This window comes from Cornus florida, unplaced genomic scaffold (genome assembly GCF_030987335.1).
Source record: "Cornus florida cultivar Cherokee Brave unplaced genomic scaffold, ASM3098733v1 CherokeeBrave_3.0.0_Hap2_Chr06, whole genome shotgun sequence".
Taxonomy (NCBI): domain Eukaryota; kingdom Viridiplantae; phylum Streptophyta; class Magnoliopsida; order Cornales; family Cornaceae; genus Cornus; species Cornus florida.
In genome coordinates this window covers 78,160,250-78,179,839 of record NW_026775576.1, presented here as the reverse complement: position 1 = coordinate 78,179,839, position 19,590 = coordinate 78,160,250, and the positions used below count along the sequence as shown (strand labels likewise).

At 37.0% G+C, this 19,590-nt stretch overlaps 1 protein-coding gene across 2 annotated transcripts; it reads left to right on the top strand.

Annotated features, from left to right (window-relative positions):
- Positions 1-785: 785 nt before the first annotated feature.
- LOC132312219 (protein ENHANCED DOWNY MILDEW 2) lies at positions 786-19,093 on the top strand. Of its 2 annotated transcripts, none has more exons than XM_059810499.1 (20): positions 786-967; positions 1,059-1,147; positions 1,830-2,276; positions 2,359-2,455; positions 3,279-3,332; positions 3,427-3,587; positions 4,587-4,683; positions 4,838-4,936; positions 5,303-5,550; positions 5,661-5,750; positions 5,911-6,438; positions 6,646-6,793; positions 6,900-7,001; positions 8,290-8,382; positions 14,066-14,107; positions 15,440-15,550; positions 17,008-17,079; positions 17,171-17,289; positions 17,457-17,520; positions 17,627-19,093. In XM_059810499.1, the coding sequence occupies exons 3-20, from the start codon at positions 1,867-1,869 to the stop codon at positions 18,938-18,940; spliced, it is 3,849 nt and encodes a 1,282-aa protein (XP_059666482.1). In that variant the 5' UTR covers positions 786-967; positions 1,059-1,147; positions 1,830-1,866; the 3' UTR covers positions 18,941-19,093. The 2 variants fall into 2 exon arrangements, with proteins under 2 accessions (XP_059666482.1, XP_059666481.1); XM_059810498.1 differs by having other exon boundaries at positions 786-973.
- Positions 19,094-19,590: the final 497 nt, after the last annotated feature.

Below are 19,590 nucleotides of genomic sequence, written 5' to 3'. Positions count from 1 at the left end.
ATTAAACTTTACTCTATTTTTTTTCTCAGTAGATCAGGTAAACAATACTCTTTATTTTAAAGGTATATATTGCACGTTGGAACTAAAGGCATTGTCACTTGAAATATTTGCAACTTTGAGATAAAGGGTGTAACATCTTTAGTTCGACTTTAGTAATATGTGCAACATCTTCAAATTGCAGTATACTCGATTTAAAGATATTGCACAAGTATGTTGCTAATTGCAATTTTGCTGCAATGCCCTAGCAAAAAATGAGACCTGAGTGATTTTTTTTACAACTAGCAAATCCTGCCAATTAAACATCAGCCTTTGATCTGATCTTAGTGATTGAAACAAAGTGAGATACATTGCCTTTGGTCTTAATAGTTGATTATACATTCAAATTGCATAGTTTATAAGGTATTAATTATACATATTAACTCTGAACATTAATATTATCGGTGCAAATTCGAATATCAGGAACATCACCTTGAAAAATATCAAAGATCATTCATATATTCTCTCCAAGATCATACTATAATAGGGTATTTTTTTTTCTTCAAAACCCTAATATAACGTGATGAGAACTTGGTTTTTTTTCTTTTAATAATATACAATAAGATGAAATAATGCAATTTTATAAACAAAAATGGGTGGACAAGTAAATAACATTGGGAAAAAAGAGAAAAGAAAGATGTAAAAAAGAAGAAAAGAAGAGTGTGACAATTCTTCTTTTTTAGTTATCAGCCAAAGTTATAAAACACAGAAGGGAGTGAATCACATTCCTCATTTTGGAGAGCAAAATAATAAAAGAAGTGGTCGTTCTAAAATTATTTTTCCATTTCCATCCCACCAAATTTCCCCTCCATTCCTTTCCCTTCCCCTCCCCTCCTTTTCCCTCGTCTCAAATATTGGGTAATAGAGCTGAACAATCAACTGCAATATAAATACAGAGAGAGAAGCACACGCACACATACACATACGCCCAGTTACGGTATTTTCGCGCTCTGTTTATTTATTTATTTTACCGGAAATTAGCGCTTGTTTATTTGCTCACTTCATTGTGTTGCAAAACCCAGATAAGCGTCGCTCAATCTTTAGGGCAAAAATTAGGGTTTTGCCGTTGCTCTTTCCGCTCTCCGGTGACATCCCGGTGCTTGCCGATCGGGTAAAGCTTCAACTCGATTCATTTTTGTTCTTTTTATTACCTTTTTATTTTAATACAAATTTGTTAATTGAACACAGGACTTGATGTTGGTGAAGATTATTTTATCTTTCAAACATTTAACTTTACATCTGACTTCATTATATCTATGTGTTGCACCAAATCAACATATGAAATTCGCTATCTGTTACTTGTTTGGGTGCTGAGAATACTTGGGAGAAAGAAAAAGAAAATTGAATTTTGAAGACGTGTTGTTTCGAGCCTTAACTAAGCCGAATTACTATATCAGACGCATTTGGTTATCTAAATGGGATGAAAAGACTCTTCAACCATGAAAAATGGTTGGGTTAGGCACAGTCGAGTGAAGGTTTTGTAATTTTGGGTCCCAACTTACACTCGATGCAAAGTTTGAAAATGGAGATTTTCTTTTCTTTTTGTTTTGCTGCAGTTCCTGCGACCCAAAGAAGGGTGATTATCACAACTGATGTTATAGTAGCATATTTTGGATTTCCATGAAATTATTTCATAGTTTGAAAATTAACGTTTGGCTTTACAATGATATTGGTTTTTCTACCACCAATGTAGATAGATATTAATGGGGCGTCTGAATTTCTGCTTACTGTGGTTTTGATTTTACCTTTCTTTTTTCCTAATAATTTGTATTCTTGTATATTATGTCTTTTAGGTTGTTAAGTAACTACAGCGTGACTTGAAGAAAAGAAATGGAATTTTTTGACGATGAGTGTGAATCTGTTCCACATTCTGTTTCGAATTACCATTTTGTTGATGACAAGGATGAGCTAGTTTCTTTTTCAGAATTGCCAGTTCAATGGAAAGAGGGTGAAAGCTCAGACAACAAGGGAAAAGATATATTTTTGCATGGAAGTACTGATAATGGGCTTCAGAAAATATATAAGCAGGTCACAGCATGGAAGTTTGATCTTTCGGATGAAATGCTGGAGATATTGGTGCTATCTACAGAAAATAATTGGATCAAGCTTCAAAAGCCAAGAAAGAGTTTTGAGGAAATAATTAGGACCATCTTGATCACTGTCCATTGCCTACACTTTGTGAAGAATAATCCTGAAAAGTCCGGGAGATCTTTGTGGGATCACTTGTCCAAAGTTTTTAGGTTTTCATTTGAATATCCCTACCTATTCATCTTTCATTTGGTTCATCTTAAGTGCACAATTTACATTTTACGTCCTTTGCAGCTTGTATGAAGTCAGACCTTCAGGGAATGATCTGGTAGATCACATAAATATAATCAGTGAAGCTGTCAAAAGGGATGATACCTTAGCAAAATCCAAGGTTTGAATTGCTTTCCCATTAAAATAAAAATAGAAACATTACAAGACTTCTTAGGATTCTTTTGTGGTTGTTTCTGGAAACTTTTACCTAATTTTCTGTTATGTATGATAAATTTATATTATGCATCTATAGTTATCTCATCTTTCTTTGTTAATTTCCGAAAAAAAAAGAAAGTAAAAGTTGGGAGATCATGTAATTAGTACAATTTTGAATTATTTGGTAGAAAGTTTACTCTTCAAATATACTATCTTGTAGATGAACATGATATATATTATATATATATATATATATATATATATATATATATAAATTGAATTCATTTGAACAGATCACCATAAGTTGTGAAACGCTAGAGTTAATGCATGTTCACCATAGGCATAATATTGCATCACTTTCTTTTTGAACAGCCAAATTACTCACAATAAACATATGCTCATATAACTGTAGAAACATCATTATGAAACACTAAATACGTGTCTTGCACACAATAAACTTATGGTCATATAGATGCATATGCATTGATCTGTAGAAATGTCATTATGAAACACTAAATAATAAAGGTGTCTGTTTTTAAGTGTGTGCTTGTTCTGCTTTTCTAAAAATAGGTAACTAAACACTAGAGAATGAGATTTAATTGATTCCCATGGTGTATAAGTTTTACGTTGAAAGGATATTCCTATGTAAAACGTAAATTTTGAACAAATGGAGCATATATTCGAAGTATTTTCTTTCTTGAAAATATATTAGGATTGATCTATGATTTTCTTATAAATATTCAATGTTTAAGTTAGCTTAATTATTGATGAAAATCCGTGTTGAACAGTTTTTAGTTGAATTTCTTGAGGAGAAGCCTGGGAAGAGGAAATTTTTTGACGAGGTTATATTCTGCTCCTCTCTCTGTCTATTTTCCTCTATATTCACAGCAAAATTAATCAATCATTTTATTTTGAGTGTGTTTATTGGTTTGGCAGGATGTGGAAAATACTGTAAAGTCTGGTTTCATAGTTGATGATGATATGATTGATAAAGATGATGATATGATTGAGAGAGATGAAGAAGATGGTTCCGATGAAGAGGAAGACCTTTTTGATTCTGTTTGTGCAATTTGCGACAATGGTGGCAACATTTTGTGGTACAAATTTCTACTTTTTGTTTTATCCCTCCTCACACATGATCTTTTAAGACTTTTTTTGTATTGCATATCAGTCAAGATCATCAGTAGTTACACTAGTTCTAAAGATTTGCGTGTCATCATTAATGTCATCTTCATTTTAATTGCTTTTCCTGCGGCTATGACTGTAAATGATAACAATTATAATTATAAATGCTTTTTCCTCTTTGGTTTATACTTATCAAAAAAATTAAAATTATTCTGGGCACTATTAATATTTATTAAAAACTATTTTTTAATGTTAATTTCTTCGGCCTCAAATGACAAATATTGTTTCATGCTTATAGTTGCATAATTAAGAGGAATTATTTTTCTCATCTAAGAGATGTACAGATAAAGATTTATGAACTTGTGCTAATAATGAAACATTTTTTGAGAAAGCAAAGAGGAAACTGTGTGCTAACTATGTACAGTAGAGTATTAAGGGGTATAATAATCTTATCTTAAGGGGTGATGATAATCTTGTGAAACGTTTCTCAGCTTTCTCAGTGCAGTTCTTTGAATGAAAAGCATTTTAGGATTGCAAGTGAACACAACTTTTTTGATTGAATCAGTTAATTTGGTTTGATTTGTGTTACCTTGACTTATAAACTACTGCATTTAGATATCATTAAGTTCAATAGGATTGACTGATTGAGTATCATTTATGTGTTTATATAAAATAGGCTGTATATTTAACTGGTAAATTTTGTTTGCCTTTCTATGTGCCACTATCTGATAACTAAATGTGTCTGTTCAAAGATAAACTTGACATGGTTTACTGCCTTTGTTTACTTATGCAGTGTATTAAAATTGGATAATTCTTGTAAATATATGTGAAATATGTGAGTTACTATATATTTCTTTTCTCTTTTGACTTTGTTCGGAAGGTCTGTCGTAATGGTTTGTCATTGGAGAAATTCATTATAGTTTGAATCACTTCATTTAAAAAGTCGTGGTGTCATCTGTGATCTTGTACAGTTGTGAAGGGAGATGCATGAGGTCGTTTCATGCAACTGTTGAAGCTGGTTCTGAATCAATGTGTAAATCACTCGGCTTTTCTGATGAACAAGTGGAAGTATGAGTTTTTTTTCATATACTTTGTTCCCCTTCTTTCTTCTTCTTCACTTTTTTTTGTTTTTTGTTTTCTGGGTATATGCGGTTGTTCTAGTTGGGGTCATGTTTTCAGTCAGATTTTTAGTATCTTTCGAGTTATATTATGCTTTTTGCAGGCAATACAAAATTTTTTCTGCAAGAATTGTCAGCACAAGAAGCACCAGTGCTTCTCTTGTGGGGAATTGGGCTCTTCTGATAAATCATCTGGTGCTGAGGTACGAAAAAACATTAGTGCTATTATAATGTTGGTTGTTCATGTTCCCCATTTAAGCTTTACAAAATCCTAGTTGATATACAATAGCTTTGCTAGATCTGGTAATGACTAGTTGGCAATCAGGAACTTTCGTCATTCCTCTCATGGGTGCATTTGAATTTTACAATTAATAACAATAGTCCCAACACTGGTTTCTATAGTTTGTTGTGAAAACAATTGATTAGAATTGTCTAACTGAGATCAACTATAAGAATGGCAATGCTATATATTACCAGAGTGTGCTGTCAAGGTGTATCTTCAGGTTACTTGTTATAAATCAATCTTCATCCGTTCTATTCGAACTTTCTGATTTGCAAATTTTTATCAGGTCTTTCCTTGCGTTTCTGCTACCTGTGGTTATTTTTACCATCCACATTGTGTTGCAAAATTGCTCCACCGTGAGAGTGAAACTGATGCAGCGGAGCTTCAGAAAAAGATTTCTGCAGGGGAATCTTTCACTTGTCCTGTCCATAAATGCCATGTATGTAAACAGGGAGAAAATAAGATGGTTCCTGAATTGCAATTTGCTGTTTGTAGACGTTGTCCAAAATCGTACCACAGAAAATGTTTGCCTAGGTATTCCTTAATTGTTTCTACATTTTTCCTTTTTAAATATTTTGATCAACTTGTATGGCTTAAACTTGACTAGTAGTTTTGATGGTTGATGTTTGGATAACTTTTATCAGGAAGATTGCTTTTGAAGACCTGGAGGAGGAGGACATCATACAGAGGGCTTGGGAAGATCTTCTGCCCAACCGTATTCTGATATATTGCTTGTAAGTGTTTACATATGTCTTGCTTATCTTGTTGGTTTTTTCATGTCTTGCTTTTCCCGTTGGTTTTTTCATGTCTTGCTTTTCTTCTTGTTTTTTGCCCATCAGTAACTTGCAAACTATTAACTTAACTAGTTTTATTTTATTTTTTTCTTGTTACCAGAAAACATGAAATTAATGATGAAATTGGGACTCCTATTAGAAACCACATAAAATTCCCTAAGGATTTAGAAAATAAGAAAAGACGTACATCTGATTTGCTCTCGACCAGAGAGAGAGTTGCATCAAGGGAGAGTAATCTGGCTTCGGAAGATGCTTCCAGGAAGAGAACTGTTGGGAAGACACTAAAAGGGTTTGAAAAGCTGTCTTCTGCTAATAAGGAGGGTGATTTTTTCAAGAAGAGTGAGCGAAGATCAAGCGGATCTGATTTCGTGAAGAAACAGAAAATGATGGATACTTCCAGAAAGCCTTTGAACAAGAGTGCTTCTGCAAAGTTCAGTAAAGTCTCCACCAATGACAGTGGGCCCTCCTTGGGTGAAAGGTTGTTTGCCTTGGTTGAAAAGGGTGCTGAGGCAGTTAAGTCGAAGAAGGAGGGCACACCTGACAGTGAACCCAACCAAAATGTGACTCTGAAGCCTGTTGCAAAGGAAACAACCAGTTCACTGCCTCTAGATGCTGATACCAAGAGAAGGTGTCACCCATTTCTTTCATCACTGCACTCACATCCTTTTTGCTCTCTCTCTCTCTCTCTCACACACACACACAGTGTGCACGCGTATGTGTATTTCTAGATTAAATGTGATTTATGGTGTTGCTTCTCTTTAGTTGAAGTCAGTGTTCTCAACTGGTAGTGCGTACAGTAGATTGTGCCATATTAACATTTATATCTCGCATGCAGAATAATGTCTGTGTGGAAAGATGCTTCATCGTCAATAACACTGGAACAGATCATAAAAAAGCACAAGGTGCCAACAACCCATGCATACTCATCAAGATATGTTGTTGATAAGACCATTACCATGGGAAAAGTGGAGGGCTCTATTGAGGTATCTTTTTATAATTCGTAGTGCTCATCGTGGTTGTAAATGGCATCATTTTCAATCTGAAGTTTCTTGTTGTGAGTGTTTTACATGGTCGGCTATACATATGCAGGCTCTGCGGGCAGCTCTAAAGAAGCTGGAAGAAGGGGGCAGTATTGAAGATGCAAAGGCGGTTTGTGAGCCTGGGCTTCTGAACCAGATCGTTAAGTGGAAGGTGATTTTCAACTTGATTTATTCATTCATGACCAGTTGTTTTGAAATTTGTTTGTCATGTTTAAACATTCATATTTAATCTATTCTATTATATAAAGAGGAAGGCCCCTTTTAGTCTGTTTGGTATGCTTTGGTATGTTTTTCTTACAAATCCTACCACTTAGCAATACGAGAGAAATTCTGATGAGTGATGAGTAAATAAGTCAAATTAGAATATGGGAAAAAAACAGGAAGAAATATGATGGGGTATGGAATACTCGCATGTCGCATGCGCTTTGTTGTAGTTAGAATTAAATGAGGAGCTGTTTATTTTTCTATTTTACTTTAATTTTTTTCTTTTGTTAATGTGCGTTGCAGATTTGACTCTGTTTTTCAGATTTGATGCATCTGAGCTTAGAAAAATCCCCATAATACCTATGGTTCATTTGAATGGATGTTTATTGGATCTATAGGTGATACAAATATGTTTATAATTTTTAGTTTGACTGTGAAGTATGGTACCTTGTCAAATGAACTATTTTCCTATCTTTTTTTTTTTTTTTTTTTTTTTTTGGGGGGGGGGGGGGGGGGTGTGGGTGGGGGAGGGGTGGGTGTTGTAGGTTTGATTTTGGACTTATCTTGCAACTTTGAAGATTTGATGTACACTATCCACCTCCTGCATAGCTTTTTGTCCAAAATGATTCTCGTCTGAGTCGTCTCTTCTCCACCTTGTTAGTACTCCTAAATTCAATCATAGGATGAAATTATGCTGCTGTTGGGGAATGCTGTTAGCTCAAAAATTATTGTGAATCTTATGATAGGAGAGAAGTGGATGTATGTTTTGGCAATTGCCGTCCTGCTTAGGGAATGATTTGTGATAGATCATAATTTATTCTCTGCTTGGTGAATGCCCTTGCCCTTTATACTATCTTCTAGATGGCTATCGTCAGTAAAATATTATTAATTTCAAAAGAGATTATTGTGATTGTCAATTTTGTACATATTAGCGGTGTTATTTTTATCATTTTAATTTATGTGGATATATTTTAGATGCTTATTATATAGTTGTTGTGGAAGAAGAAGTATCTTGGTTGAAATAATTTGTCCTTGCTTCGTATAATATTTTTTTGGACATATGCTGAAGAAGTTCATTGCACCAGTGTGTGCAATATTCTTGCATCCAGGACCACTTATCCTTGTTTATATTTGTAGTTTTTTATTTTTACTTAATTTATTTATTATTTTACTCCCTTTTCGGCACTTGACATTACATATGGTTTGATGGATTTTGTTGCTCTTTATTGATACAGAACAAGCTAAAAGTGTACCTTGCACCATTTCTTTTTGGCATGCGCTACACATCTTTTGGTCGCCATTTTACAAAAGTGGACAAGCTGAAAGAGGTGAGTTAATTTCATACAATCATTTTTCATGGAAGCATGTACTCAATTCAGTAGATGCAATCAAAGTCATCTTGTCTTGTGCAGTAGGGTCACCTGGAACACTGTATTTTTCAAAACTTTTTGCCTATTTCATTGTTCAATTGTTTGAGCTCAGCTTAGAAGAATTGATGGACATTAGTTTAATTAGCTATGTGGATAATGAAATATGTGGCTTTTGCCTAGTGTCAATCATATGAAGTACTAAATTAACATTTTTGTTGTAAACATCACAATATCAAATATATTGTTATTATTATTGTTTTTAAAATTTGTACTGTCATAAACTACAATTGGTTTCTTAAAGCATAAAATACTTCCATATCAACCTGGGTAATTCAACGAAATTTGGAAGTTCTCTAACCACCGCATGCTTTGAATTGAATTCTGAAAACAGAAGTAACAATCCGCGGGCGTTGAATCTATGCATAAACTTCCAAATCACCAACATTCTATTATAAATGAATAGTTTTTAGTGTGTGTGTGTGTGTGTGTGTTTGTCTCTCTCCCCCAAACCCCACCCCCCCCCCCCCCCCCCCCCCCCCCTTCTTTTCCTTCTTAAATGAGAATGCTGAGATGGATGGGAGTGACTAGAAGAAATAAGTGTACCAATCAAAGTGTGAGAGAGTTTAGGAATAGTAGTTAGCCCCTATTAGTGATAAAATTAGAGAAAGCCCTTAGTTGGTATGAACACAAACAACGTAGCCTCACAGATGCACTAATGAGACAAGGAAGATTAGTTTGCATTAGTCTACGAGGCGAACCAATACTAACTTGGTATGAAACACTTAGAAATGACACTAAAATTAAATAAAGAGGAGACATGGCGTGGAATAGAATAAAATGATAAAATAGAATTCATGTGGCCAACCCCTTTCTTAGTCTTTTTTGCTTCCTTGAGAAAATGATCAGATACTAGGCATATAGAGAAACAATCATCTTAAATCATATATGAAAGCTCCTATTTGGGCATGTGCCCTAGTACATTGACCTCTCACAGAACTGAAACTCAAGTTTTTGGCTATTGAAAAAGAAAATCATTAGAGATGAACAAAGCAGGTACCGAGTGTTGTGGGGGCTTTCATTTGCATGTTAAGGGCAGTTTCTGTTATAGCACTAGGAATCAGGCCAAAACTAACTTGGAATGAAACACTTTGAAACGACTTTAAAATTAAATAAAGAGGAGACATTTCGTGTAATAGAATAAAATGATAGAATAGAATTCATGTGGCTAGCCCCTTTCTTAGTCTTTTTTTCTTCCATGAGAAAAGGATCAGATACTAGGCATACAGAGAAACAATCATCTTAAATCATATTTGAGATTGGAAGCCTTCGTTTACACTAGAAGATCATGTTGCCAAACTAATGGCTCCTATTAAAGTGGATTCCTATCAAAGAAGAATTTTGAATATTCAGTCAATTCTCTTTCCCGTTTTCCTTTGCATCCGGTTGTGCTTCATGTTGAATCACAATGCCGAAAAATCCCAAATCTTACACTTCGTAGTTTTAGTTGTTTATAAAAAGTTCTTTATTCTGTTTGATATAATGGTTAGAATAGATACTGGAATCAATTAAGTAGAAAACTTTGTCCCGTCTTAAAGCAACTACATATGTGTTGATTCCAACTTCCCAAATATTTTGTCCATGAAGGGATTTTAGTTAAAAAGTAAGTTCTTTAAATTTAGTTGAAGGTTTGAACTTGAACGTGATGGTGATTTCTCATTTTGATGCTTATCTTTTTCTTCATAATTACTAGCAATTCAAGTTTTGACATTTTCTCGCACTAAGTTTTTTTTTTTTTTTTGATAAGTAAATATGTATTAGAAAGCGTTCAAAAGGATTTTCTTGCACTAAGTAAGGTGTTGAAATATGTTTTTGTTTGTGTGATTAGTAAGAGAGTGTAATACTGATACGAGCAAGCTTAAGGCATAAACGATTACAAGGGGCATGCCCCTGGAATCACATGGAAAAGATAAAAAAAATAGCCTACATCCACCGGTCAACATAGATCCAACTATGCAACCAAAGAGCTAAAAAGAAAACCTCAAATAGAGGAAAGCAAACAATGTAGTGTGTTGAAGGATTTAAATAATAAAGTTGTACCCTCTCTGAATGGCTTGTTTAATGGCCCACTCTTCCACAAGGTATGATATTGTCCGCTTTGAGCTGGAGCTCGCATGGTTTTGTTCTTGATTTTTACCCCAAAAGACCTTGTAGCATTTGGAGATGGCACCAACACATAGAAGGGTTTCACCTTCACCTTACCCAGGCAATGTGGAAGTTAACCTGTAACCTGCTAGTTCCTCGCACTCACCCACGCACGCCTGCCCACAAGATCGCCACAATCACCCCGCCTTAGGGGGCCCAACGTCGTCGTTGGCCACACTTCCGGCTGGGCTCTAACTCTGACACCATTTGTAGTAGCCTATTCCACCACAAGGTATGATATTGTCCGCTTTGGGCTTGAGTTCGGTTTTGTTCTTGGGTTTTACCCAAAAAGGCTTCATACCATTTGGAGATAGCATCAGCACATATAAGCACTTCATCTTCACCTTACCCAGGCAATATTGGATTGTGCACCTGTAGCCTGCCAGCATGGTAGCCTACCAGTTCCTCGCACCCGCCCACGCACACCTGCCCACAAGGTTACCACAACTTAAGTTTTTAGAGTAGATGGTAGTTAAAAATTATATTAGAGCAGGCAAGGTTCTGAGTTCAAATTTGACCGTCACCCTAATTTTAAATTGGAACACGTGTTGGACCAAAAAGAAAGCCACACACGAGGGGTGTGTTGAAGGATTTAAATATTAAATTTACACCCTCTCTAAATGTCTAAGCTTTAGAGTAGATGGTGGTTAACATAGAGCAAAGGGGGGATTTTATTCACAGAACTGCAACAAAATTGAGAGTGTAACAAATGGTGTGTCAAGGGAAGACGGAGCGGTTAAGCTGAGCAACAAGCATGGGATAAACTAAGTGGCAGAAAAAAAAATCATTAAATCCCAGTTAAGGAAAGCAACACCAAAAGCAAGAGGTGAGATGAGGGTTAATAATGTATAGGGCAAAATGAGCAGCATAGAAAATTTAGTCAAAGATAATGGCCGGGAGGTTCCATTCACGAGCTAACCAAATGTTAGACCTTGAACACTTGACCTTTATAGCAGAGAACAACTTCAACCTTATGTATTCAGATATCAGATCCAGGTTGTGGTTATGATCATGGTAGCAGTTCTCATAAACCCTGGCGTTCCTCTCCCCTCCATAAGCCATGACTATGGCAGCTAGAGCAACTTTGTTGTGCATTTTGGAGAAACTTTTGCCTGAGATGTTTTAAGCAGCCCACTGCAATGTTTGGTCCCAATTACCAGCAGGCCAGTTCAGGCCACATTTGGCTTTGATAGAGTTCCAAGTGGAGGCACTATACCTGCACTCAAAGAAAAGGCGAGTGGGTTTCAGTAGCAGTCCTACAAAATAAGCAAGGATCTTGTTTCACAATTCTCCATTCCTTTAGCTCTTCCAAAGTTATAAGATTGCTCAGGATCATAAGCCAAAGAATGAAAGAGAATTAGTGTCCATTGGATTTTATCTGCACTGTTTTGATGGGGTTGACCAGCTGTGGATCTGGAAGAGGTTCTTGCAGGCTATTACCAAGAGCCATTGAGGATAATATCAGGAACTTTAGCTTGAGAGCCAAGATTTGGGAGATGGATAATTCTGCTTTGTTTAGACAACATAAAGATCCTTGAGGTATCCAATTATCCACAGAGAAATGTTTCTGCCATCAGCCTTGCAGACAAAGAAGCTTCTGACTTCAGATATGAGATTTAAGGCATTTCTGTAACTCCAGCTGCAATCAGCTGGAATGGGAATAGTCCAGAAGTTCCTATTCTCGATGAGAAATCCCTTGACCCATTGAGCCCAGAGAGAACTTGAGGTTTGTTGAAGATTGTGCTTTATATATCTTACAATGGCTGCCTTATTCCAGGCATGAATATTCTTAATGCCCAGACCACCTTCCTTAGTAAATTTTTTTACTCCATTTGACCTTTTAGCTCTACCTTTATCCAGAGTGAAGCCTTTCCAAAGGAATCTCCTGTGAATTTGGTCAATGCCGTGAATAACTGCTTTGGGAAGGATGAAATGAGATGACCAGTACACTTGAATTGAGAATAGCACTGAATTGGTAAGTTGAATTCTCAAGGATTTGGTCATCCTCAGGTAGGGCTGCAAATGAACCAAGCCGAGTTTTAGACTGTTCAGGCTTGGTTTGTTCGTTTATGGGCTCAGCTCAGACTTGGCTTGGGATCGTGTTGCGCTTGAAAAACTGATCTTGTGGTCGGTTCAGCTCGTTTATGAACTGAGCTTGTGTTTAGATGAGTTTAGGCTCGTTTTTAAGCTTGCCAGGATCGTTTAGTAAATCGTTGTATTTTAATTCTATAATTTCAAATATTAAAGAATTTCAATAGAAAAAAAAGAAGAAAAAGAATGAGATCTTCGCATTTGCCATTAGAGAGAGCCATTGGAGAGGGGAAAAAGGAGGGAGGTGAGAGAAGGAGGCTGGGGAAGCGTTGGCGGCAGGGGAGGAAGATGGATTTGTTGAATGTTAGTCCAACTCGTTGAAATAAATGTGATATTAATTAGTGTTATTAAAGGTGTGCTTGGGCGTGAGGCGAACACAGGTGCAGGTCCAGCGCCTGTTGGTAGCCCAGGTGCAGCGATGTCTTTTAGGTGCATGGCTGGGCTGTGCCTCATCCTGGGCGTCAGGCACGCCTGACTGATGTGTATATATTTTAAATGATTATTATATTTTTATAAGCCAAAAAGGGAATTTTTGGCAACTTCTGGAACTTTTGTTCAAAAGAATAAACAAATAAGAAAGCCAAGAGTGAACTAAACGAATAAGAAAGTCAAGAGTCAAATACCAACAGAGAAAGACATGAGAGAGTGAGGCTGTGAGACGAGCAGAGAAAGACGGGAGAGAGTGAGACGAAGCCCTATGTTGCAGAGACGAACGACGAAGCCAGGTCAATTGTCTTCTCGTCTACTCTCTCTCTCTATCTTTTCTATCTCCCTCCCCCCCCCCCCCCCCCCCCCCCTTTCTTTAAACAGCTTCTCTCTCTTCTCGTCTACCTTTCTCTCTTCCCTCTTCTGTCTATGCGGTTTTTTTAGAATATTAATGACTTATGAGATATGAATGCTTTTATGGTAGTTTAAATTTTCAATTGTGCGCCTTGCTTCACTCAGGTGCGGCTTGCGCCTAGGCTCAGAGGACCTCTAGCGCCTCTGTGCGCCTTGGGCCTTTAATAACACTGATTCTAATTACATCAAAGTTTAAAAAGAATGTATATTGATTGCTCGAGTTCTCAATCTGGATGGTGATTTTGATTCAATTTTTGTCATTTATACTTGGGAGACAAGTTGTTTGAATTGATTAAAAGCCCCCACTTGGTGAGAGAATGCACCATTTTTTGAGTTTTTTATATCATATTCTCTCCATCTTTTTATTTGGATATGCATATTGTATTTTTTCTTTATAATTGTTGAGCATGAATTATCTTTAACCACTTATCTCAAACCTTTTTATTTTATATTTTATTTCTTTTTATTTTCCTTTTTGAATGCTGAAAGTCTGATTTTGGATGTGCAGATTGTTAATATGCTCCATTTGTACGTACAAGATGGTGACATGGTAAGAATTTGTGCTCATCTTTTTCTTTCTTCATTTTTATTTTATTTTATATATACTCTGATTTTCACTGCTATTATTGCCTTCTTTATCTTAGGAATTTTTTTATGATTCTGAAGCAATGACATCTAACCTCTCTGTAATTTTCAGTTGTGATAATGATATGATCAAGGCTGTTATATTATTGAGTCATTTGCCTAGGGAAAAGATATAAGCCCTAGAGAAGGGTGATTGTTACATGAAATGCAAGAATGCGAGGTCCTCAACGTAAATGAGGGTGGAGGCATTTTATCGGGATTCGCTAAGGCATACGAAAACATCCATAGTGGGTCTCACGCCTTGCTAATCAACACATCCCAACAGCCACATTGGTTGTCCACTCGGGAAATGGGTAAGGAAGCATTGACAAGGATCTTGTGCTGTGGTGCACTGGTGCTGTACCGCATTGGACGGATCCCAGCACACACATGATGAGCATTCACACATGCAAAGGCTGGGCACCACAGAAGAGGATCCCAGCTCAAGGAAGCACATCCACTATTCAACAGCACAAGTATTGAGGCTCTTTTAGTTTCATTAGTGATGTGTCTCCAGTGTATACTGCGGTACCATGGGAAACTTTCATAAGTCGAGGGACAAGTTGGCTCGTGCAAGTATCACAACATGGTGTGATGCTCGTTGTGAGGGACCATGATCCCAAATGGGATGGTTGTTTTTGTTGTGCTACGGAGGATTGGAGAGCACCTTGTTGTGTGGGGGTGTAGGTGGGCACTTGTAGACCACTACTCGTGATCTGGTGACTGGGGAGTGTCTATGCTGTGGTTGGTATTTGTACGACGAGCATAAGGCTTCTGTGGCTGCTTCCCTTGAATAATCTTTTCCACGGCACATGCCTTGGACCTATAAATCCCAGAGCCAAGGCGACATGAGGATGCACCTCTTTTGGCCTGGGGACTCAGTGCCGTCTTGAGCAATTGTCCTGCCCAAGTTTTCTCCCTTCTGCCACACTCTCTTCATCCTTTCCATTTCATTCTATTTTGTGAGCCACTAATCCTTCTGGCTTCTGCTTGATCCCTCCCTCTCTATAGATATGAAATTGAACATAAGATACTCTTCTTTGTTTACTATAACGTTGGTGGCCTGAATAGATGTCTCCCTACTGAAATGTTGCATTTGGATTTTCTTCCTCTTGATTTATTCAGAATTCATTTTCTAGATATGTTATATTAAAATTGTAAATTCTATTATGATATGTGTGTGTTTGCATGTATATTATTATATATAGGTACTAATTTAATTTTTTAGTACCTGACTGCTTACTTTTCCTGTTAACAGATTGTCGACTTCTGTTGCGGTGCTAACGATTTCAGTTGCCTTATGAAAAAGAAGCTTGATGAGACAGGAAAAAAGTGCTCATACAAAAACTATGATGTTTTACAGACAAAGGTGACCCCCAGTTTCCTAATAATAAGTTTTTCAGCTTGTCATCTCCCAATTATATGATTTTTTTTTTTTTTTTTTTTTTAACTGATCTGTTTTTCTTTATTGTTATTTATAACACGTTCTTGATCAGGGACGGACCCAGCAGGGGACTAGGGGGGGCATCTGCCCCCCCTGAATTTTTAATATTTTCATTTTATACCTTAATGTTTTTAAAATTTATGAAAATGCCCCTCTAAAATTACAATTCGCCCCCACTGGATTCTTTTTTTTTTAGCATTTTATACTTCAAATTTTGATAATTTATGAAGATGCCCCACTATAATTATAATTTGCCCCACTGAATTTTTTTTTTTCATTTTATACTTAAATTTTTTAAAAATTTATGAAAAAAAAACCCTATTAAAATTACAAAAATGAACCTATCATATAATTTTGTACCCACAAATTAAAAATTCGCCCCCCCTCACCAAATTTTCTGGGTCCGTCACTGTTCTTGATGTTGTTGAGTTGCACTGTGGTATGTATATGGGTCATTAGAAGTTGATAATATATCCCAAAGGCAAACTGGTCTTTGAAAACAGTTCTATATGCGCGTGTTTGAAACATCAGTGTTTGTATGTCTATGCATCTGCATAAAATGTCTGGTGCACGAGAGTTCTTGAACGGGTAAAGCTCAATTATTTTTTGAGTGTTTTAATCAGTGTTGGAGATGGGCAGACACATGGCAAGAAGTGTCGTAAGCTCCCACTGTGGTTATATAGGAGTTCTTGGCATGTCACAATTGCCAACTGTGGTTATATAGGAGTTCTTGGTGCATCACAATTAATTTGTTGAAGAGTTATTTAGGTTTTTTGATCTGATTTTTTACATGGAATAATGCTATCCTGTAATTTTAAGGCATAAAATGGCATATTATATCATACAATTTATTATATTTGGATGAATACCTCTTTATATCAAGTGGTGTTGATTCCATGATGGTTATACAATGACATACAAGAGGTTTATAGCAAAATGAAAACGGCTGGACTTCAAATAATTTCTTATTGGGAATTTGGACTTTTTGTTCTTGGAGTGTGATTTGCTTTAAGACTATCATGATGGCTATGATGTTTGGCTTAGGTAGGTCCAATATGCTCTCCCATATTGGTACATTTCTACCCATTGCCATTTGGGTTGTAGCTCTGGTTTTCCCTTCTTTTTGGATGATCCCGGCTTGTGTTCATATAAATATTGTCCGAAGCATAACCTTTCTATTTTGTATATTGATATGCTTGAATGGTTAGGAGTAAATGTGTACTGTTTGTGGATATGATTGGGGATGTCAAATCCTTGCAATATTTACTAAAATGACCTTATTTGAGTTGGGTAGCGGTATAATAATGTTGGTTTTTCTTCCTAATGTTTGTTTCCTCTCTCTCTCTCTCTCATATTTGGTGCTGCATGATTCTTTTTTGTAGAATGATTTTAACTTTGAGAAGAGAGACTGGATGAGTGTCCGTCCAAAGGAATTGCCTACAGGGTCACAGTTGGTGAGAAAAATTGAATTCATATAATACACAGTTATCTGAAGTCCTTGGTCAACTCACAATTGCTTCACCATATTTCTTGTTTCTTGACTAGATCATGGGGTTAAATCCTCCTTTTGGAGTTAATGCAGCCCTAGCAAACAAGTTCATTAGTAAGGCACTTGAGTTTAAGCCAAAACTCCTCATCCTTATTGTTCCACAGGAGACAGAAAGGTAGTTGCTTGCATACTTGTGTTCATCTCTCTCTCTCTTTCTCTCTGTGTCTCTCTCTCTCTCACCCAGAACTTGGTCATCCTTATTGCTCCACGGGAGCAGAAAGGTAGTTGCTTGCATACTTGTTCACCTCTCTCTCTCTGATGCATCGCTCTTTGCCTGCCCAGGTTGGATAAGAAGGAACCCCCCTATGATCTAGTGTGGGAGGATGATGAGTTGCTTGCTGGCAAGGTGAAATAAGGCATCCTTGTGGCTATATTTTATTTTATTTTATTTTATATTATTATTAGAATTCAAGTTTGTTTGGTGGCTTATCCGGTGTCTTCTTCCTTTCCAGTCTTTTTATTTACCTGGATCTGTTGACGTAAATGACAAACAAATAGATCAATGGAATGTGAGCCCACCACCACTCTATCTTTGGAGTCGCCCTGATTGGACTGCTAAGCACAAGGCAATTGCTCAACAGCATGGTCACTCATCCAGGGTACGGGAGGAGTCATGTTTGAATGAAAATCAGCACGAAATGCTGGCCAATGATTTTCATCCAGTGGAGAATCATGATCTTACTGCTGAAACTTCAATAGTGATAGATGATTATTCTTTTCAAAATGGAGAACCAGAACAGGTTCAAGAAAGAGCAAGTGTGACTACAGATCATAAAGAAGGCCCTTGCAATAATGGTGACAGAGAAGCCCAGAAGAATCATGACCTTAGTAAGAACCTATCTAACGAGAATCCGAAAAAGAGACAGCGTGATAAAGGAAAGCATGGGAAAGGTTCAGGTGAGATTGCCCCAGAAGACAGACAAAAAAGTAGTAGTTCATCTGTGGGTGTGATGTCTAAGGGAATGGCTCGCCATTCCCCACACCATTCTGCTCGCCGTTCCCCTCGCCATTCCGGTCGCCCTTCCGCTCGCCCTTCCCCACCCAAGGTGACTGGTGCTAAATCATTGGATGGGCACCCATCCAAACCTCTTGAAATACCCTTGCATACAGAGGTTGGCAACGAAAGGCAGTACAACCAAATCGGTGCTGGATCCAGTTCACAGTTTCAGACGGGATACGCTGGGGCTTCGGCTGATGACATGGGAAGGAGGTATGGCTTGAACACCGAGGAGCGTTATACAGGTGTAACCCATAGATATTCAAGCGGTGTTAGTCCTGTTCCTGATTACGGGGTTAGGAATTCAGAGGAACGGATTCCCGGTTACCAGAGAGAGAGTGCAGATAACTACGGTTACAGATCTTCTTACATCGGTGAGATGGATGGTAGGTATGGAATGGAGCCAGATATACGGTCACAGGTCCCATTTTATGGGCGACAAGATCATGATCCTTTAAGTCTAAGCAGCAGCTATTTAGCAGGTCAGAATCCTGGGTTTCAATCTTCCTTTGGGCAACCAGGCTTGGCAACTGAGTCATCTTACAGTACAATGGGCACATCCACAATGCAGCGATATGCACCTCGACTGGATGAATTAAACCACACGAGGGCCAACCCCTTAGCGCCTGATCTGTCTATGATGCGTAGGCATGGCAGCTACGACCCTCTAGCTCCCCGACCAGGATATGGAGCTGACACACTTGGTTTCGCCCCTGGCCCTTACGGCTCCTATTCACAACGGAACTCATCAGGCTGGCTCAATGAGTAGATTGTCTAGCATATGCTTTTTGATGTAACAGGTTTACTATTTTTTGTGAATATTATGTTGCGGCTAAGACATTATTTGTCGTGGCTGTCATCTTTGCTTCCGAATAATTTGTTATGACATTTTATATTGTATAGCTGATTACAGTCGGGCCTACTTCGTTTGTCACTCAAAAAATAATTTTATACAGTTCTATATTTTTAGAAAATTGAAAATTAGAAAACTTTATAAAAATTCTCTTTGGTTCAGTATTTTAAAATCTGTTTTTTGAAAACTCAGTTATAAAAAAATACTTTGTTTTTAAAGAATTGTTTTTTATAGGTCTTAAAAAATATGGTTCTTGAGAACTCTTAAGCGACAAATCAAGAAACATTTTGCGAGTCGTTCCGTGTAATATGAAATGTGCAGCGCAAATGGTGCTCACAGAAGTAATAGTATTTTGAAACTAGATTTAGGCCTTGTTTGGGAGCTTCTCGACACTAAAAATCTTTTTGTTGATAATTCCTTCCTATAAGGAATTTTGTCCAAAGGAATTTAGGTTTGGTGAGTCTACTTTTTACAAGTCTTACAAGTCATTCAACAATTAAATAATTTTTTATTTGACAAGAATACCCATCTCCTTTTTACTCAATATATATATATATATACACATA

Excerpts from the sequence above, each read along its gene's own strand:
- LOC132312219 (XM_059810499.1), top strand. The coding sequence starts at position 1,867 with ATGGAATTTTTTGACGATGAGTGTGAATCTGTTCCACATTCTGTTTCG. Across the intron at positions 2,456-3,278 it reads ATACCTTAGCAAAATCCAAG|TTTTTAGTTGAATTTCTTGA; the intron begins GTTTGAATTGCT and ends CGTGTTGAACAG. Across the intron at positions 14,108-15,439 it reads ACGTACAAGATGGTGACATG|ATTGTCGACTTCTGTTGCGG; the intron begins GTAAGAATTTGT and ends TCCTGTTAACAG.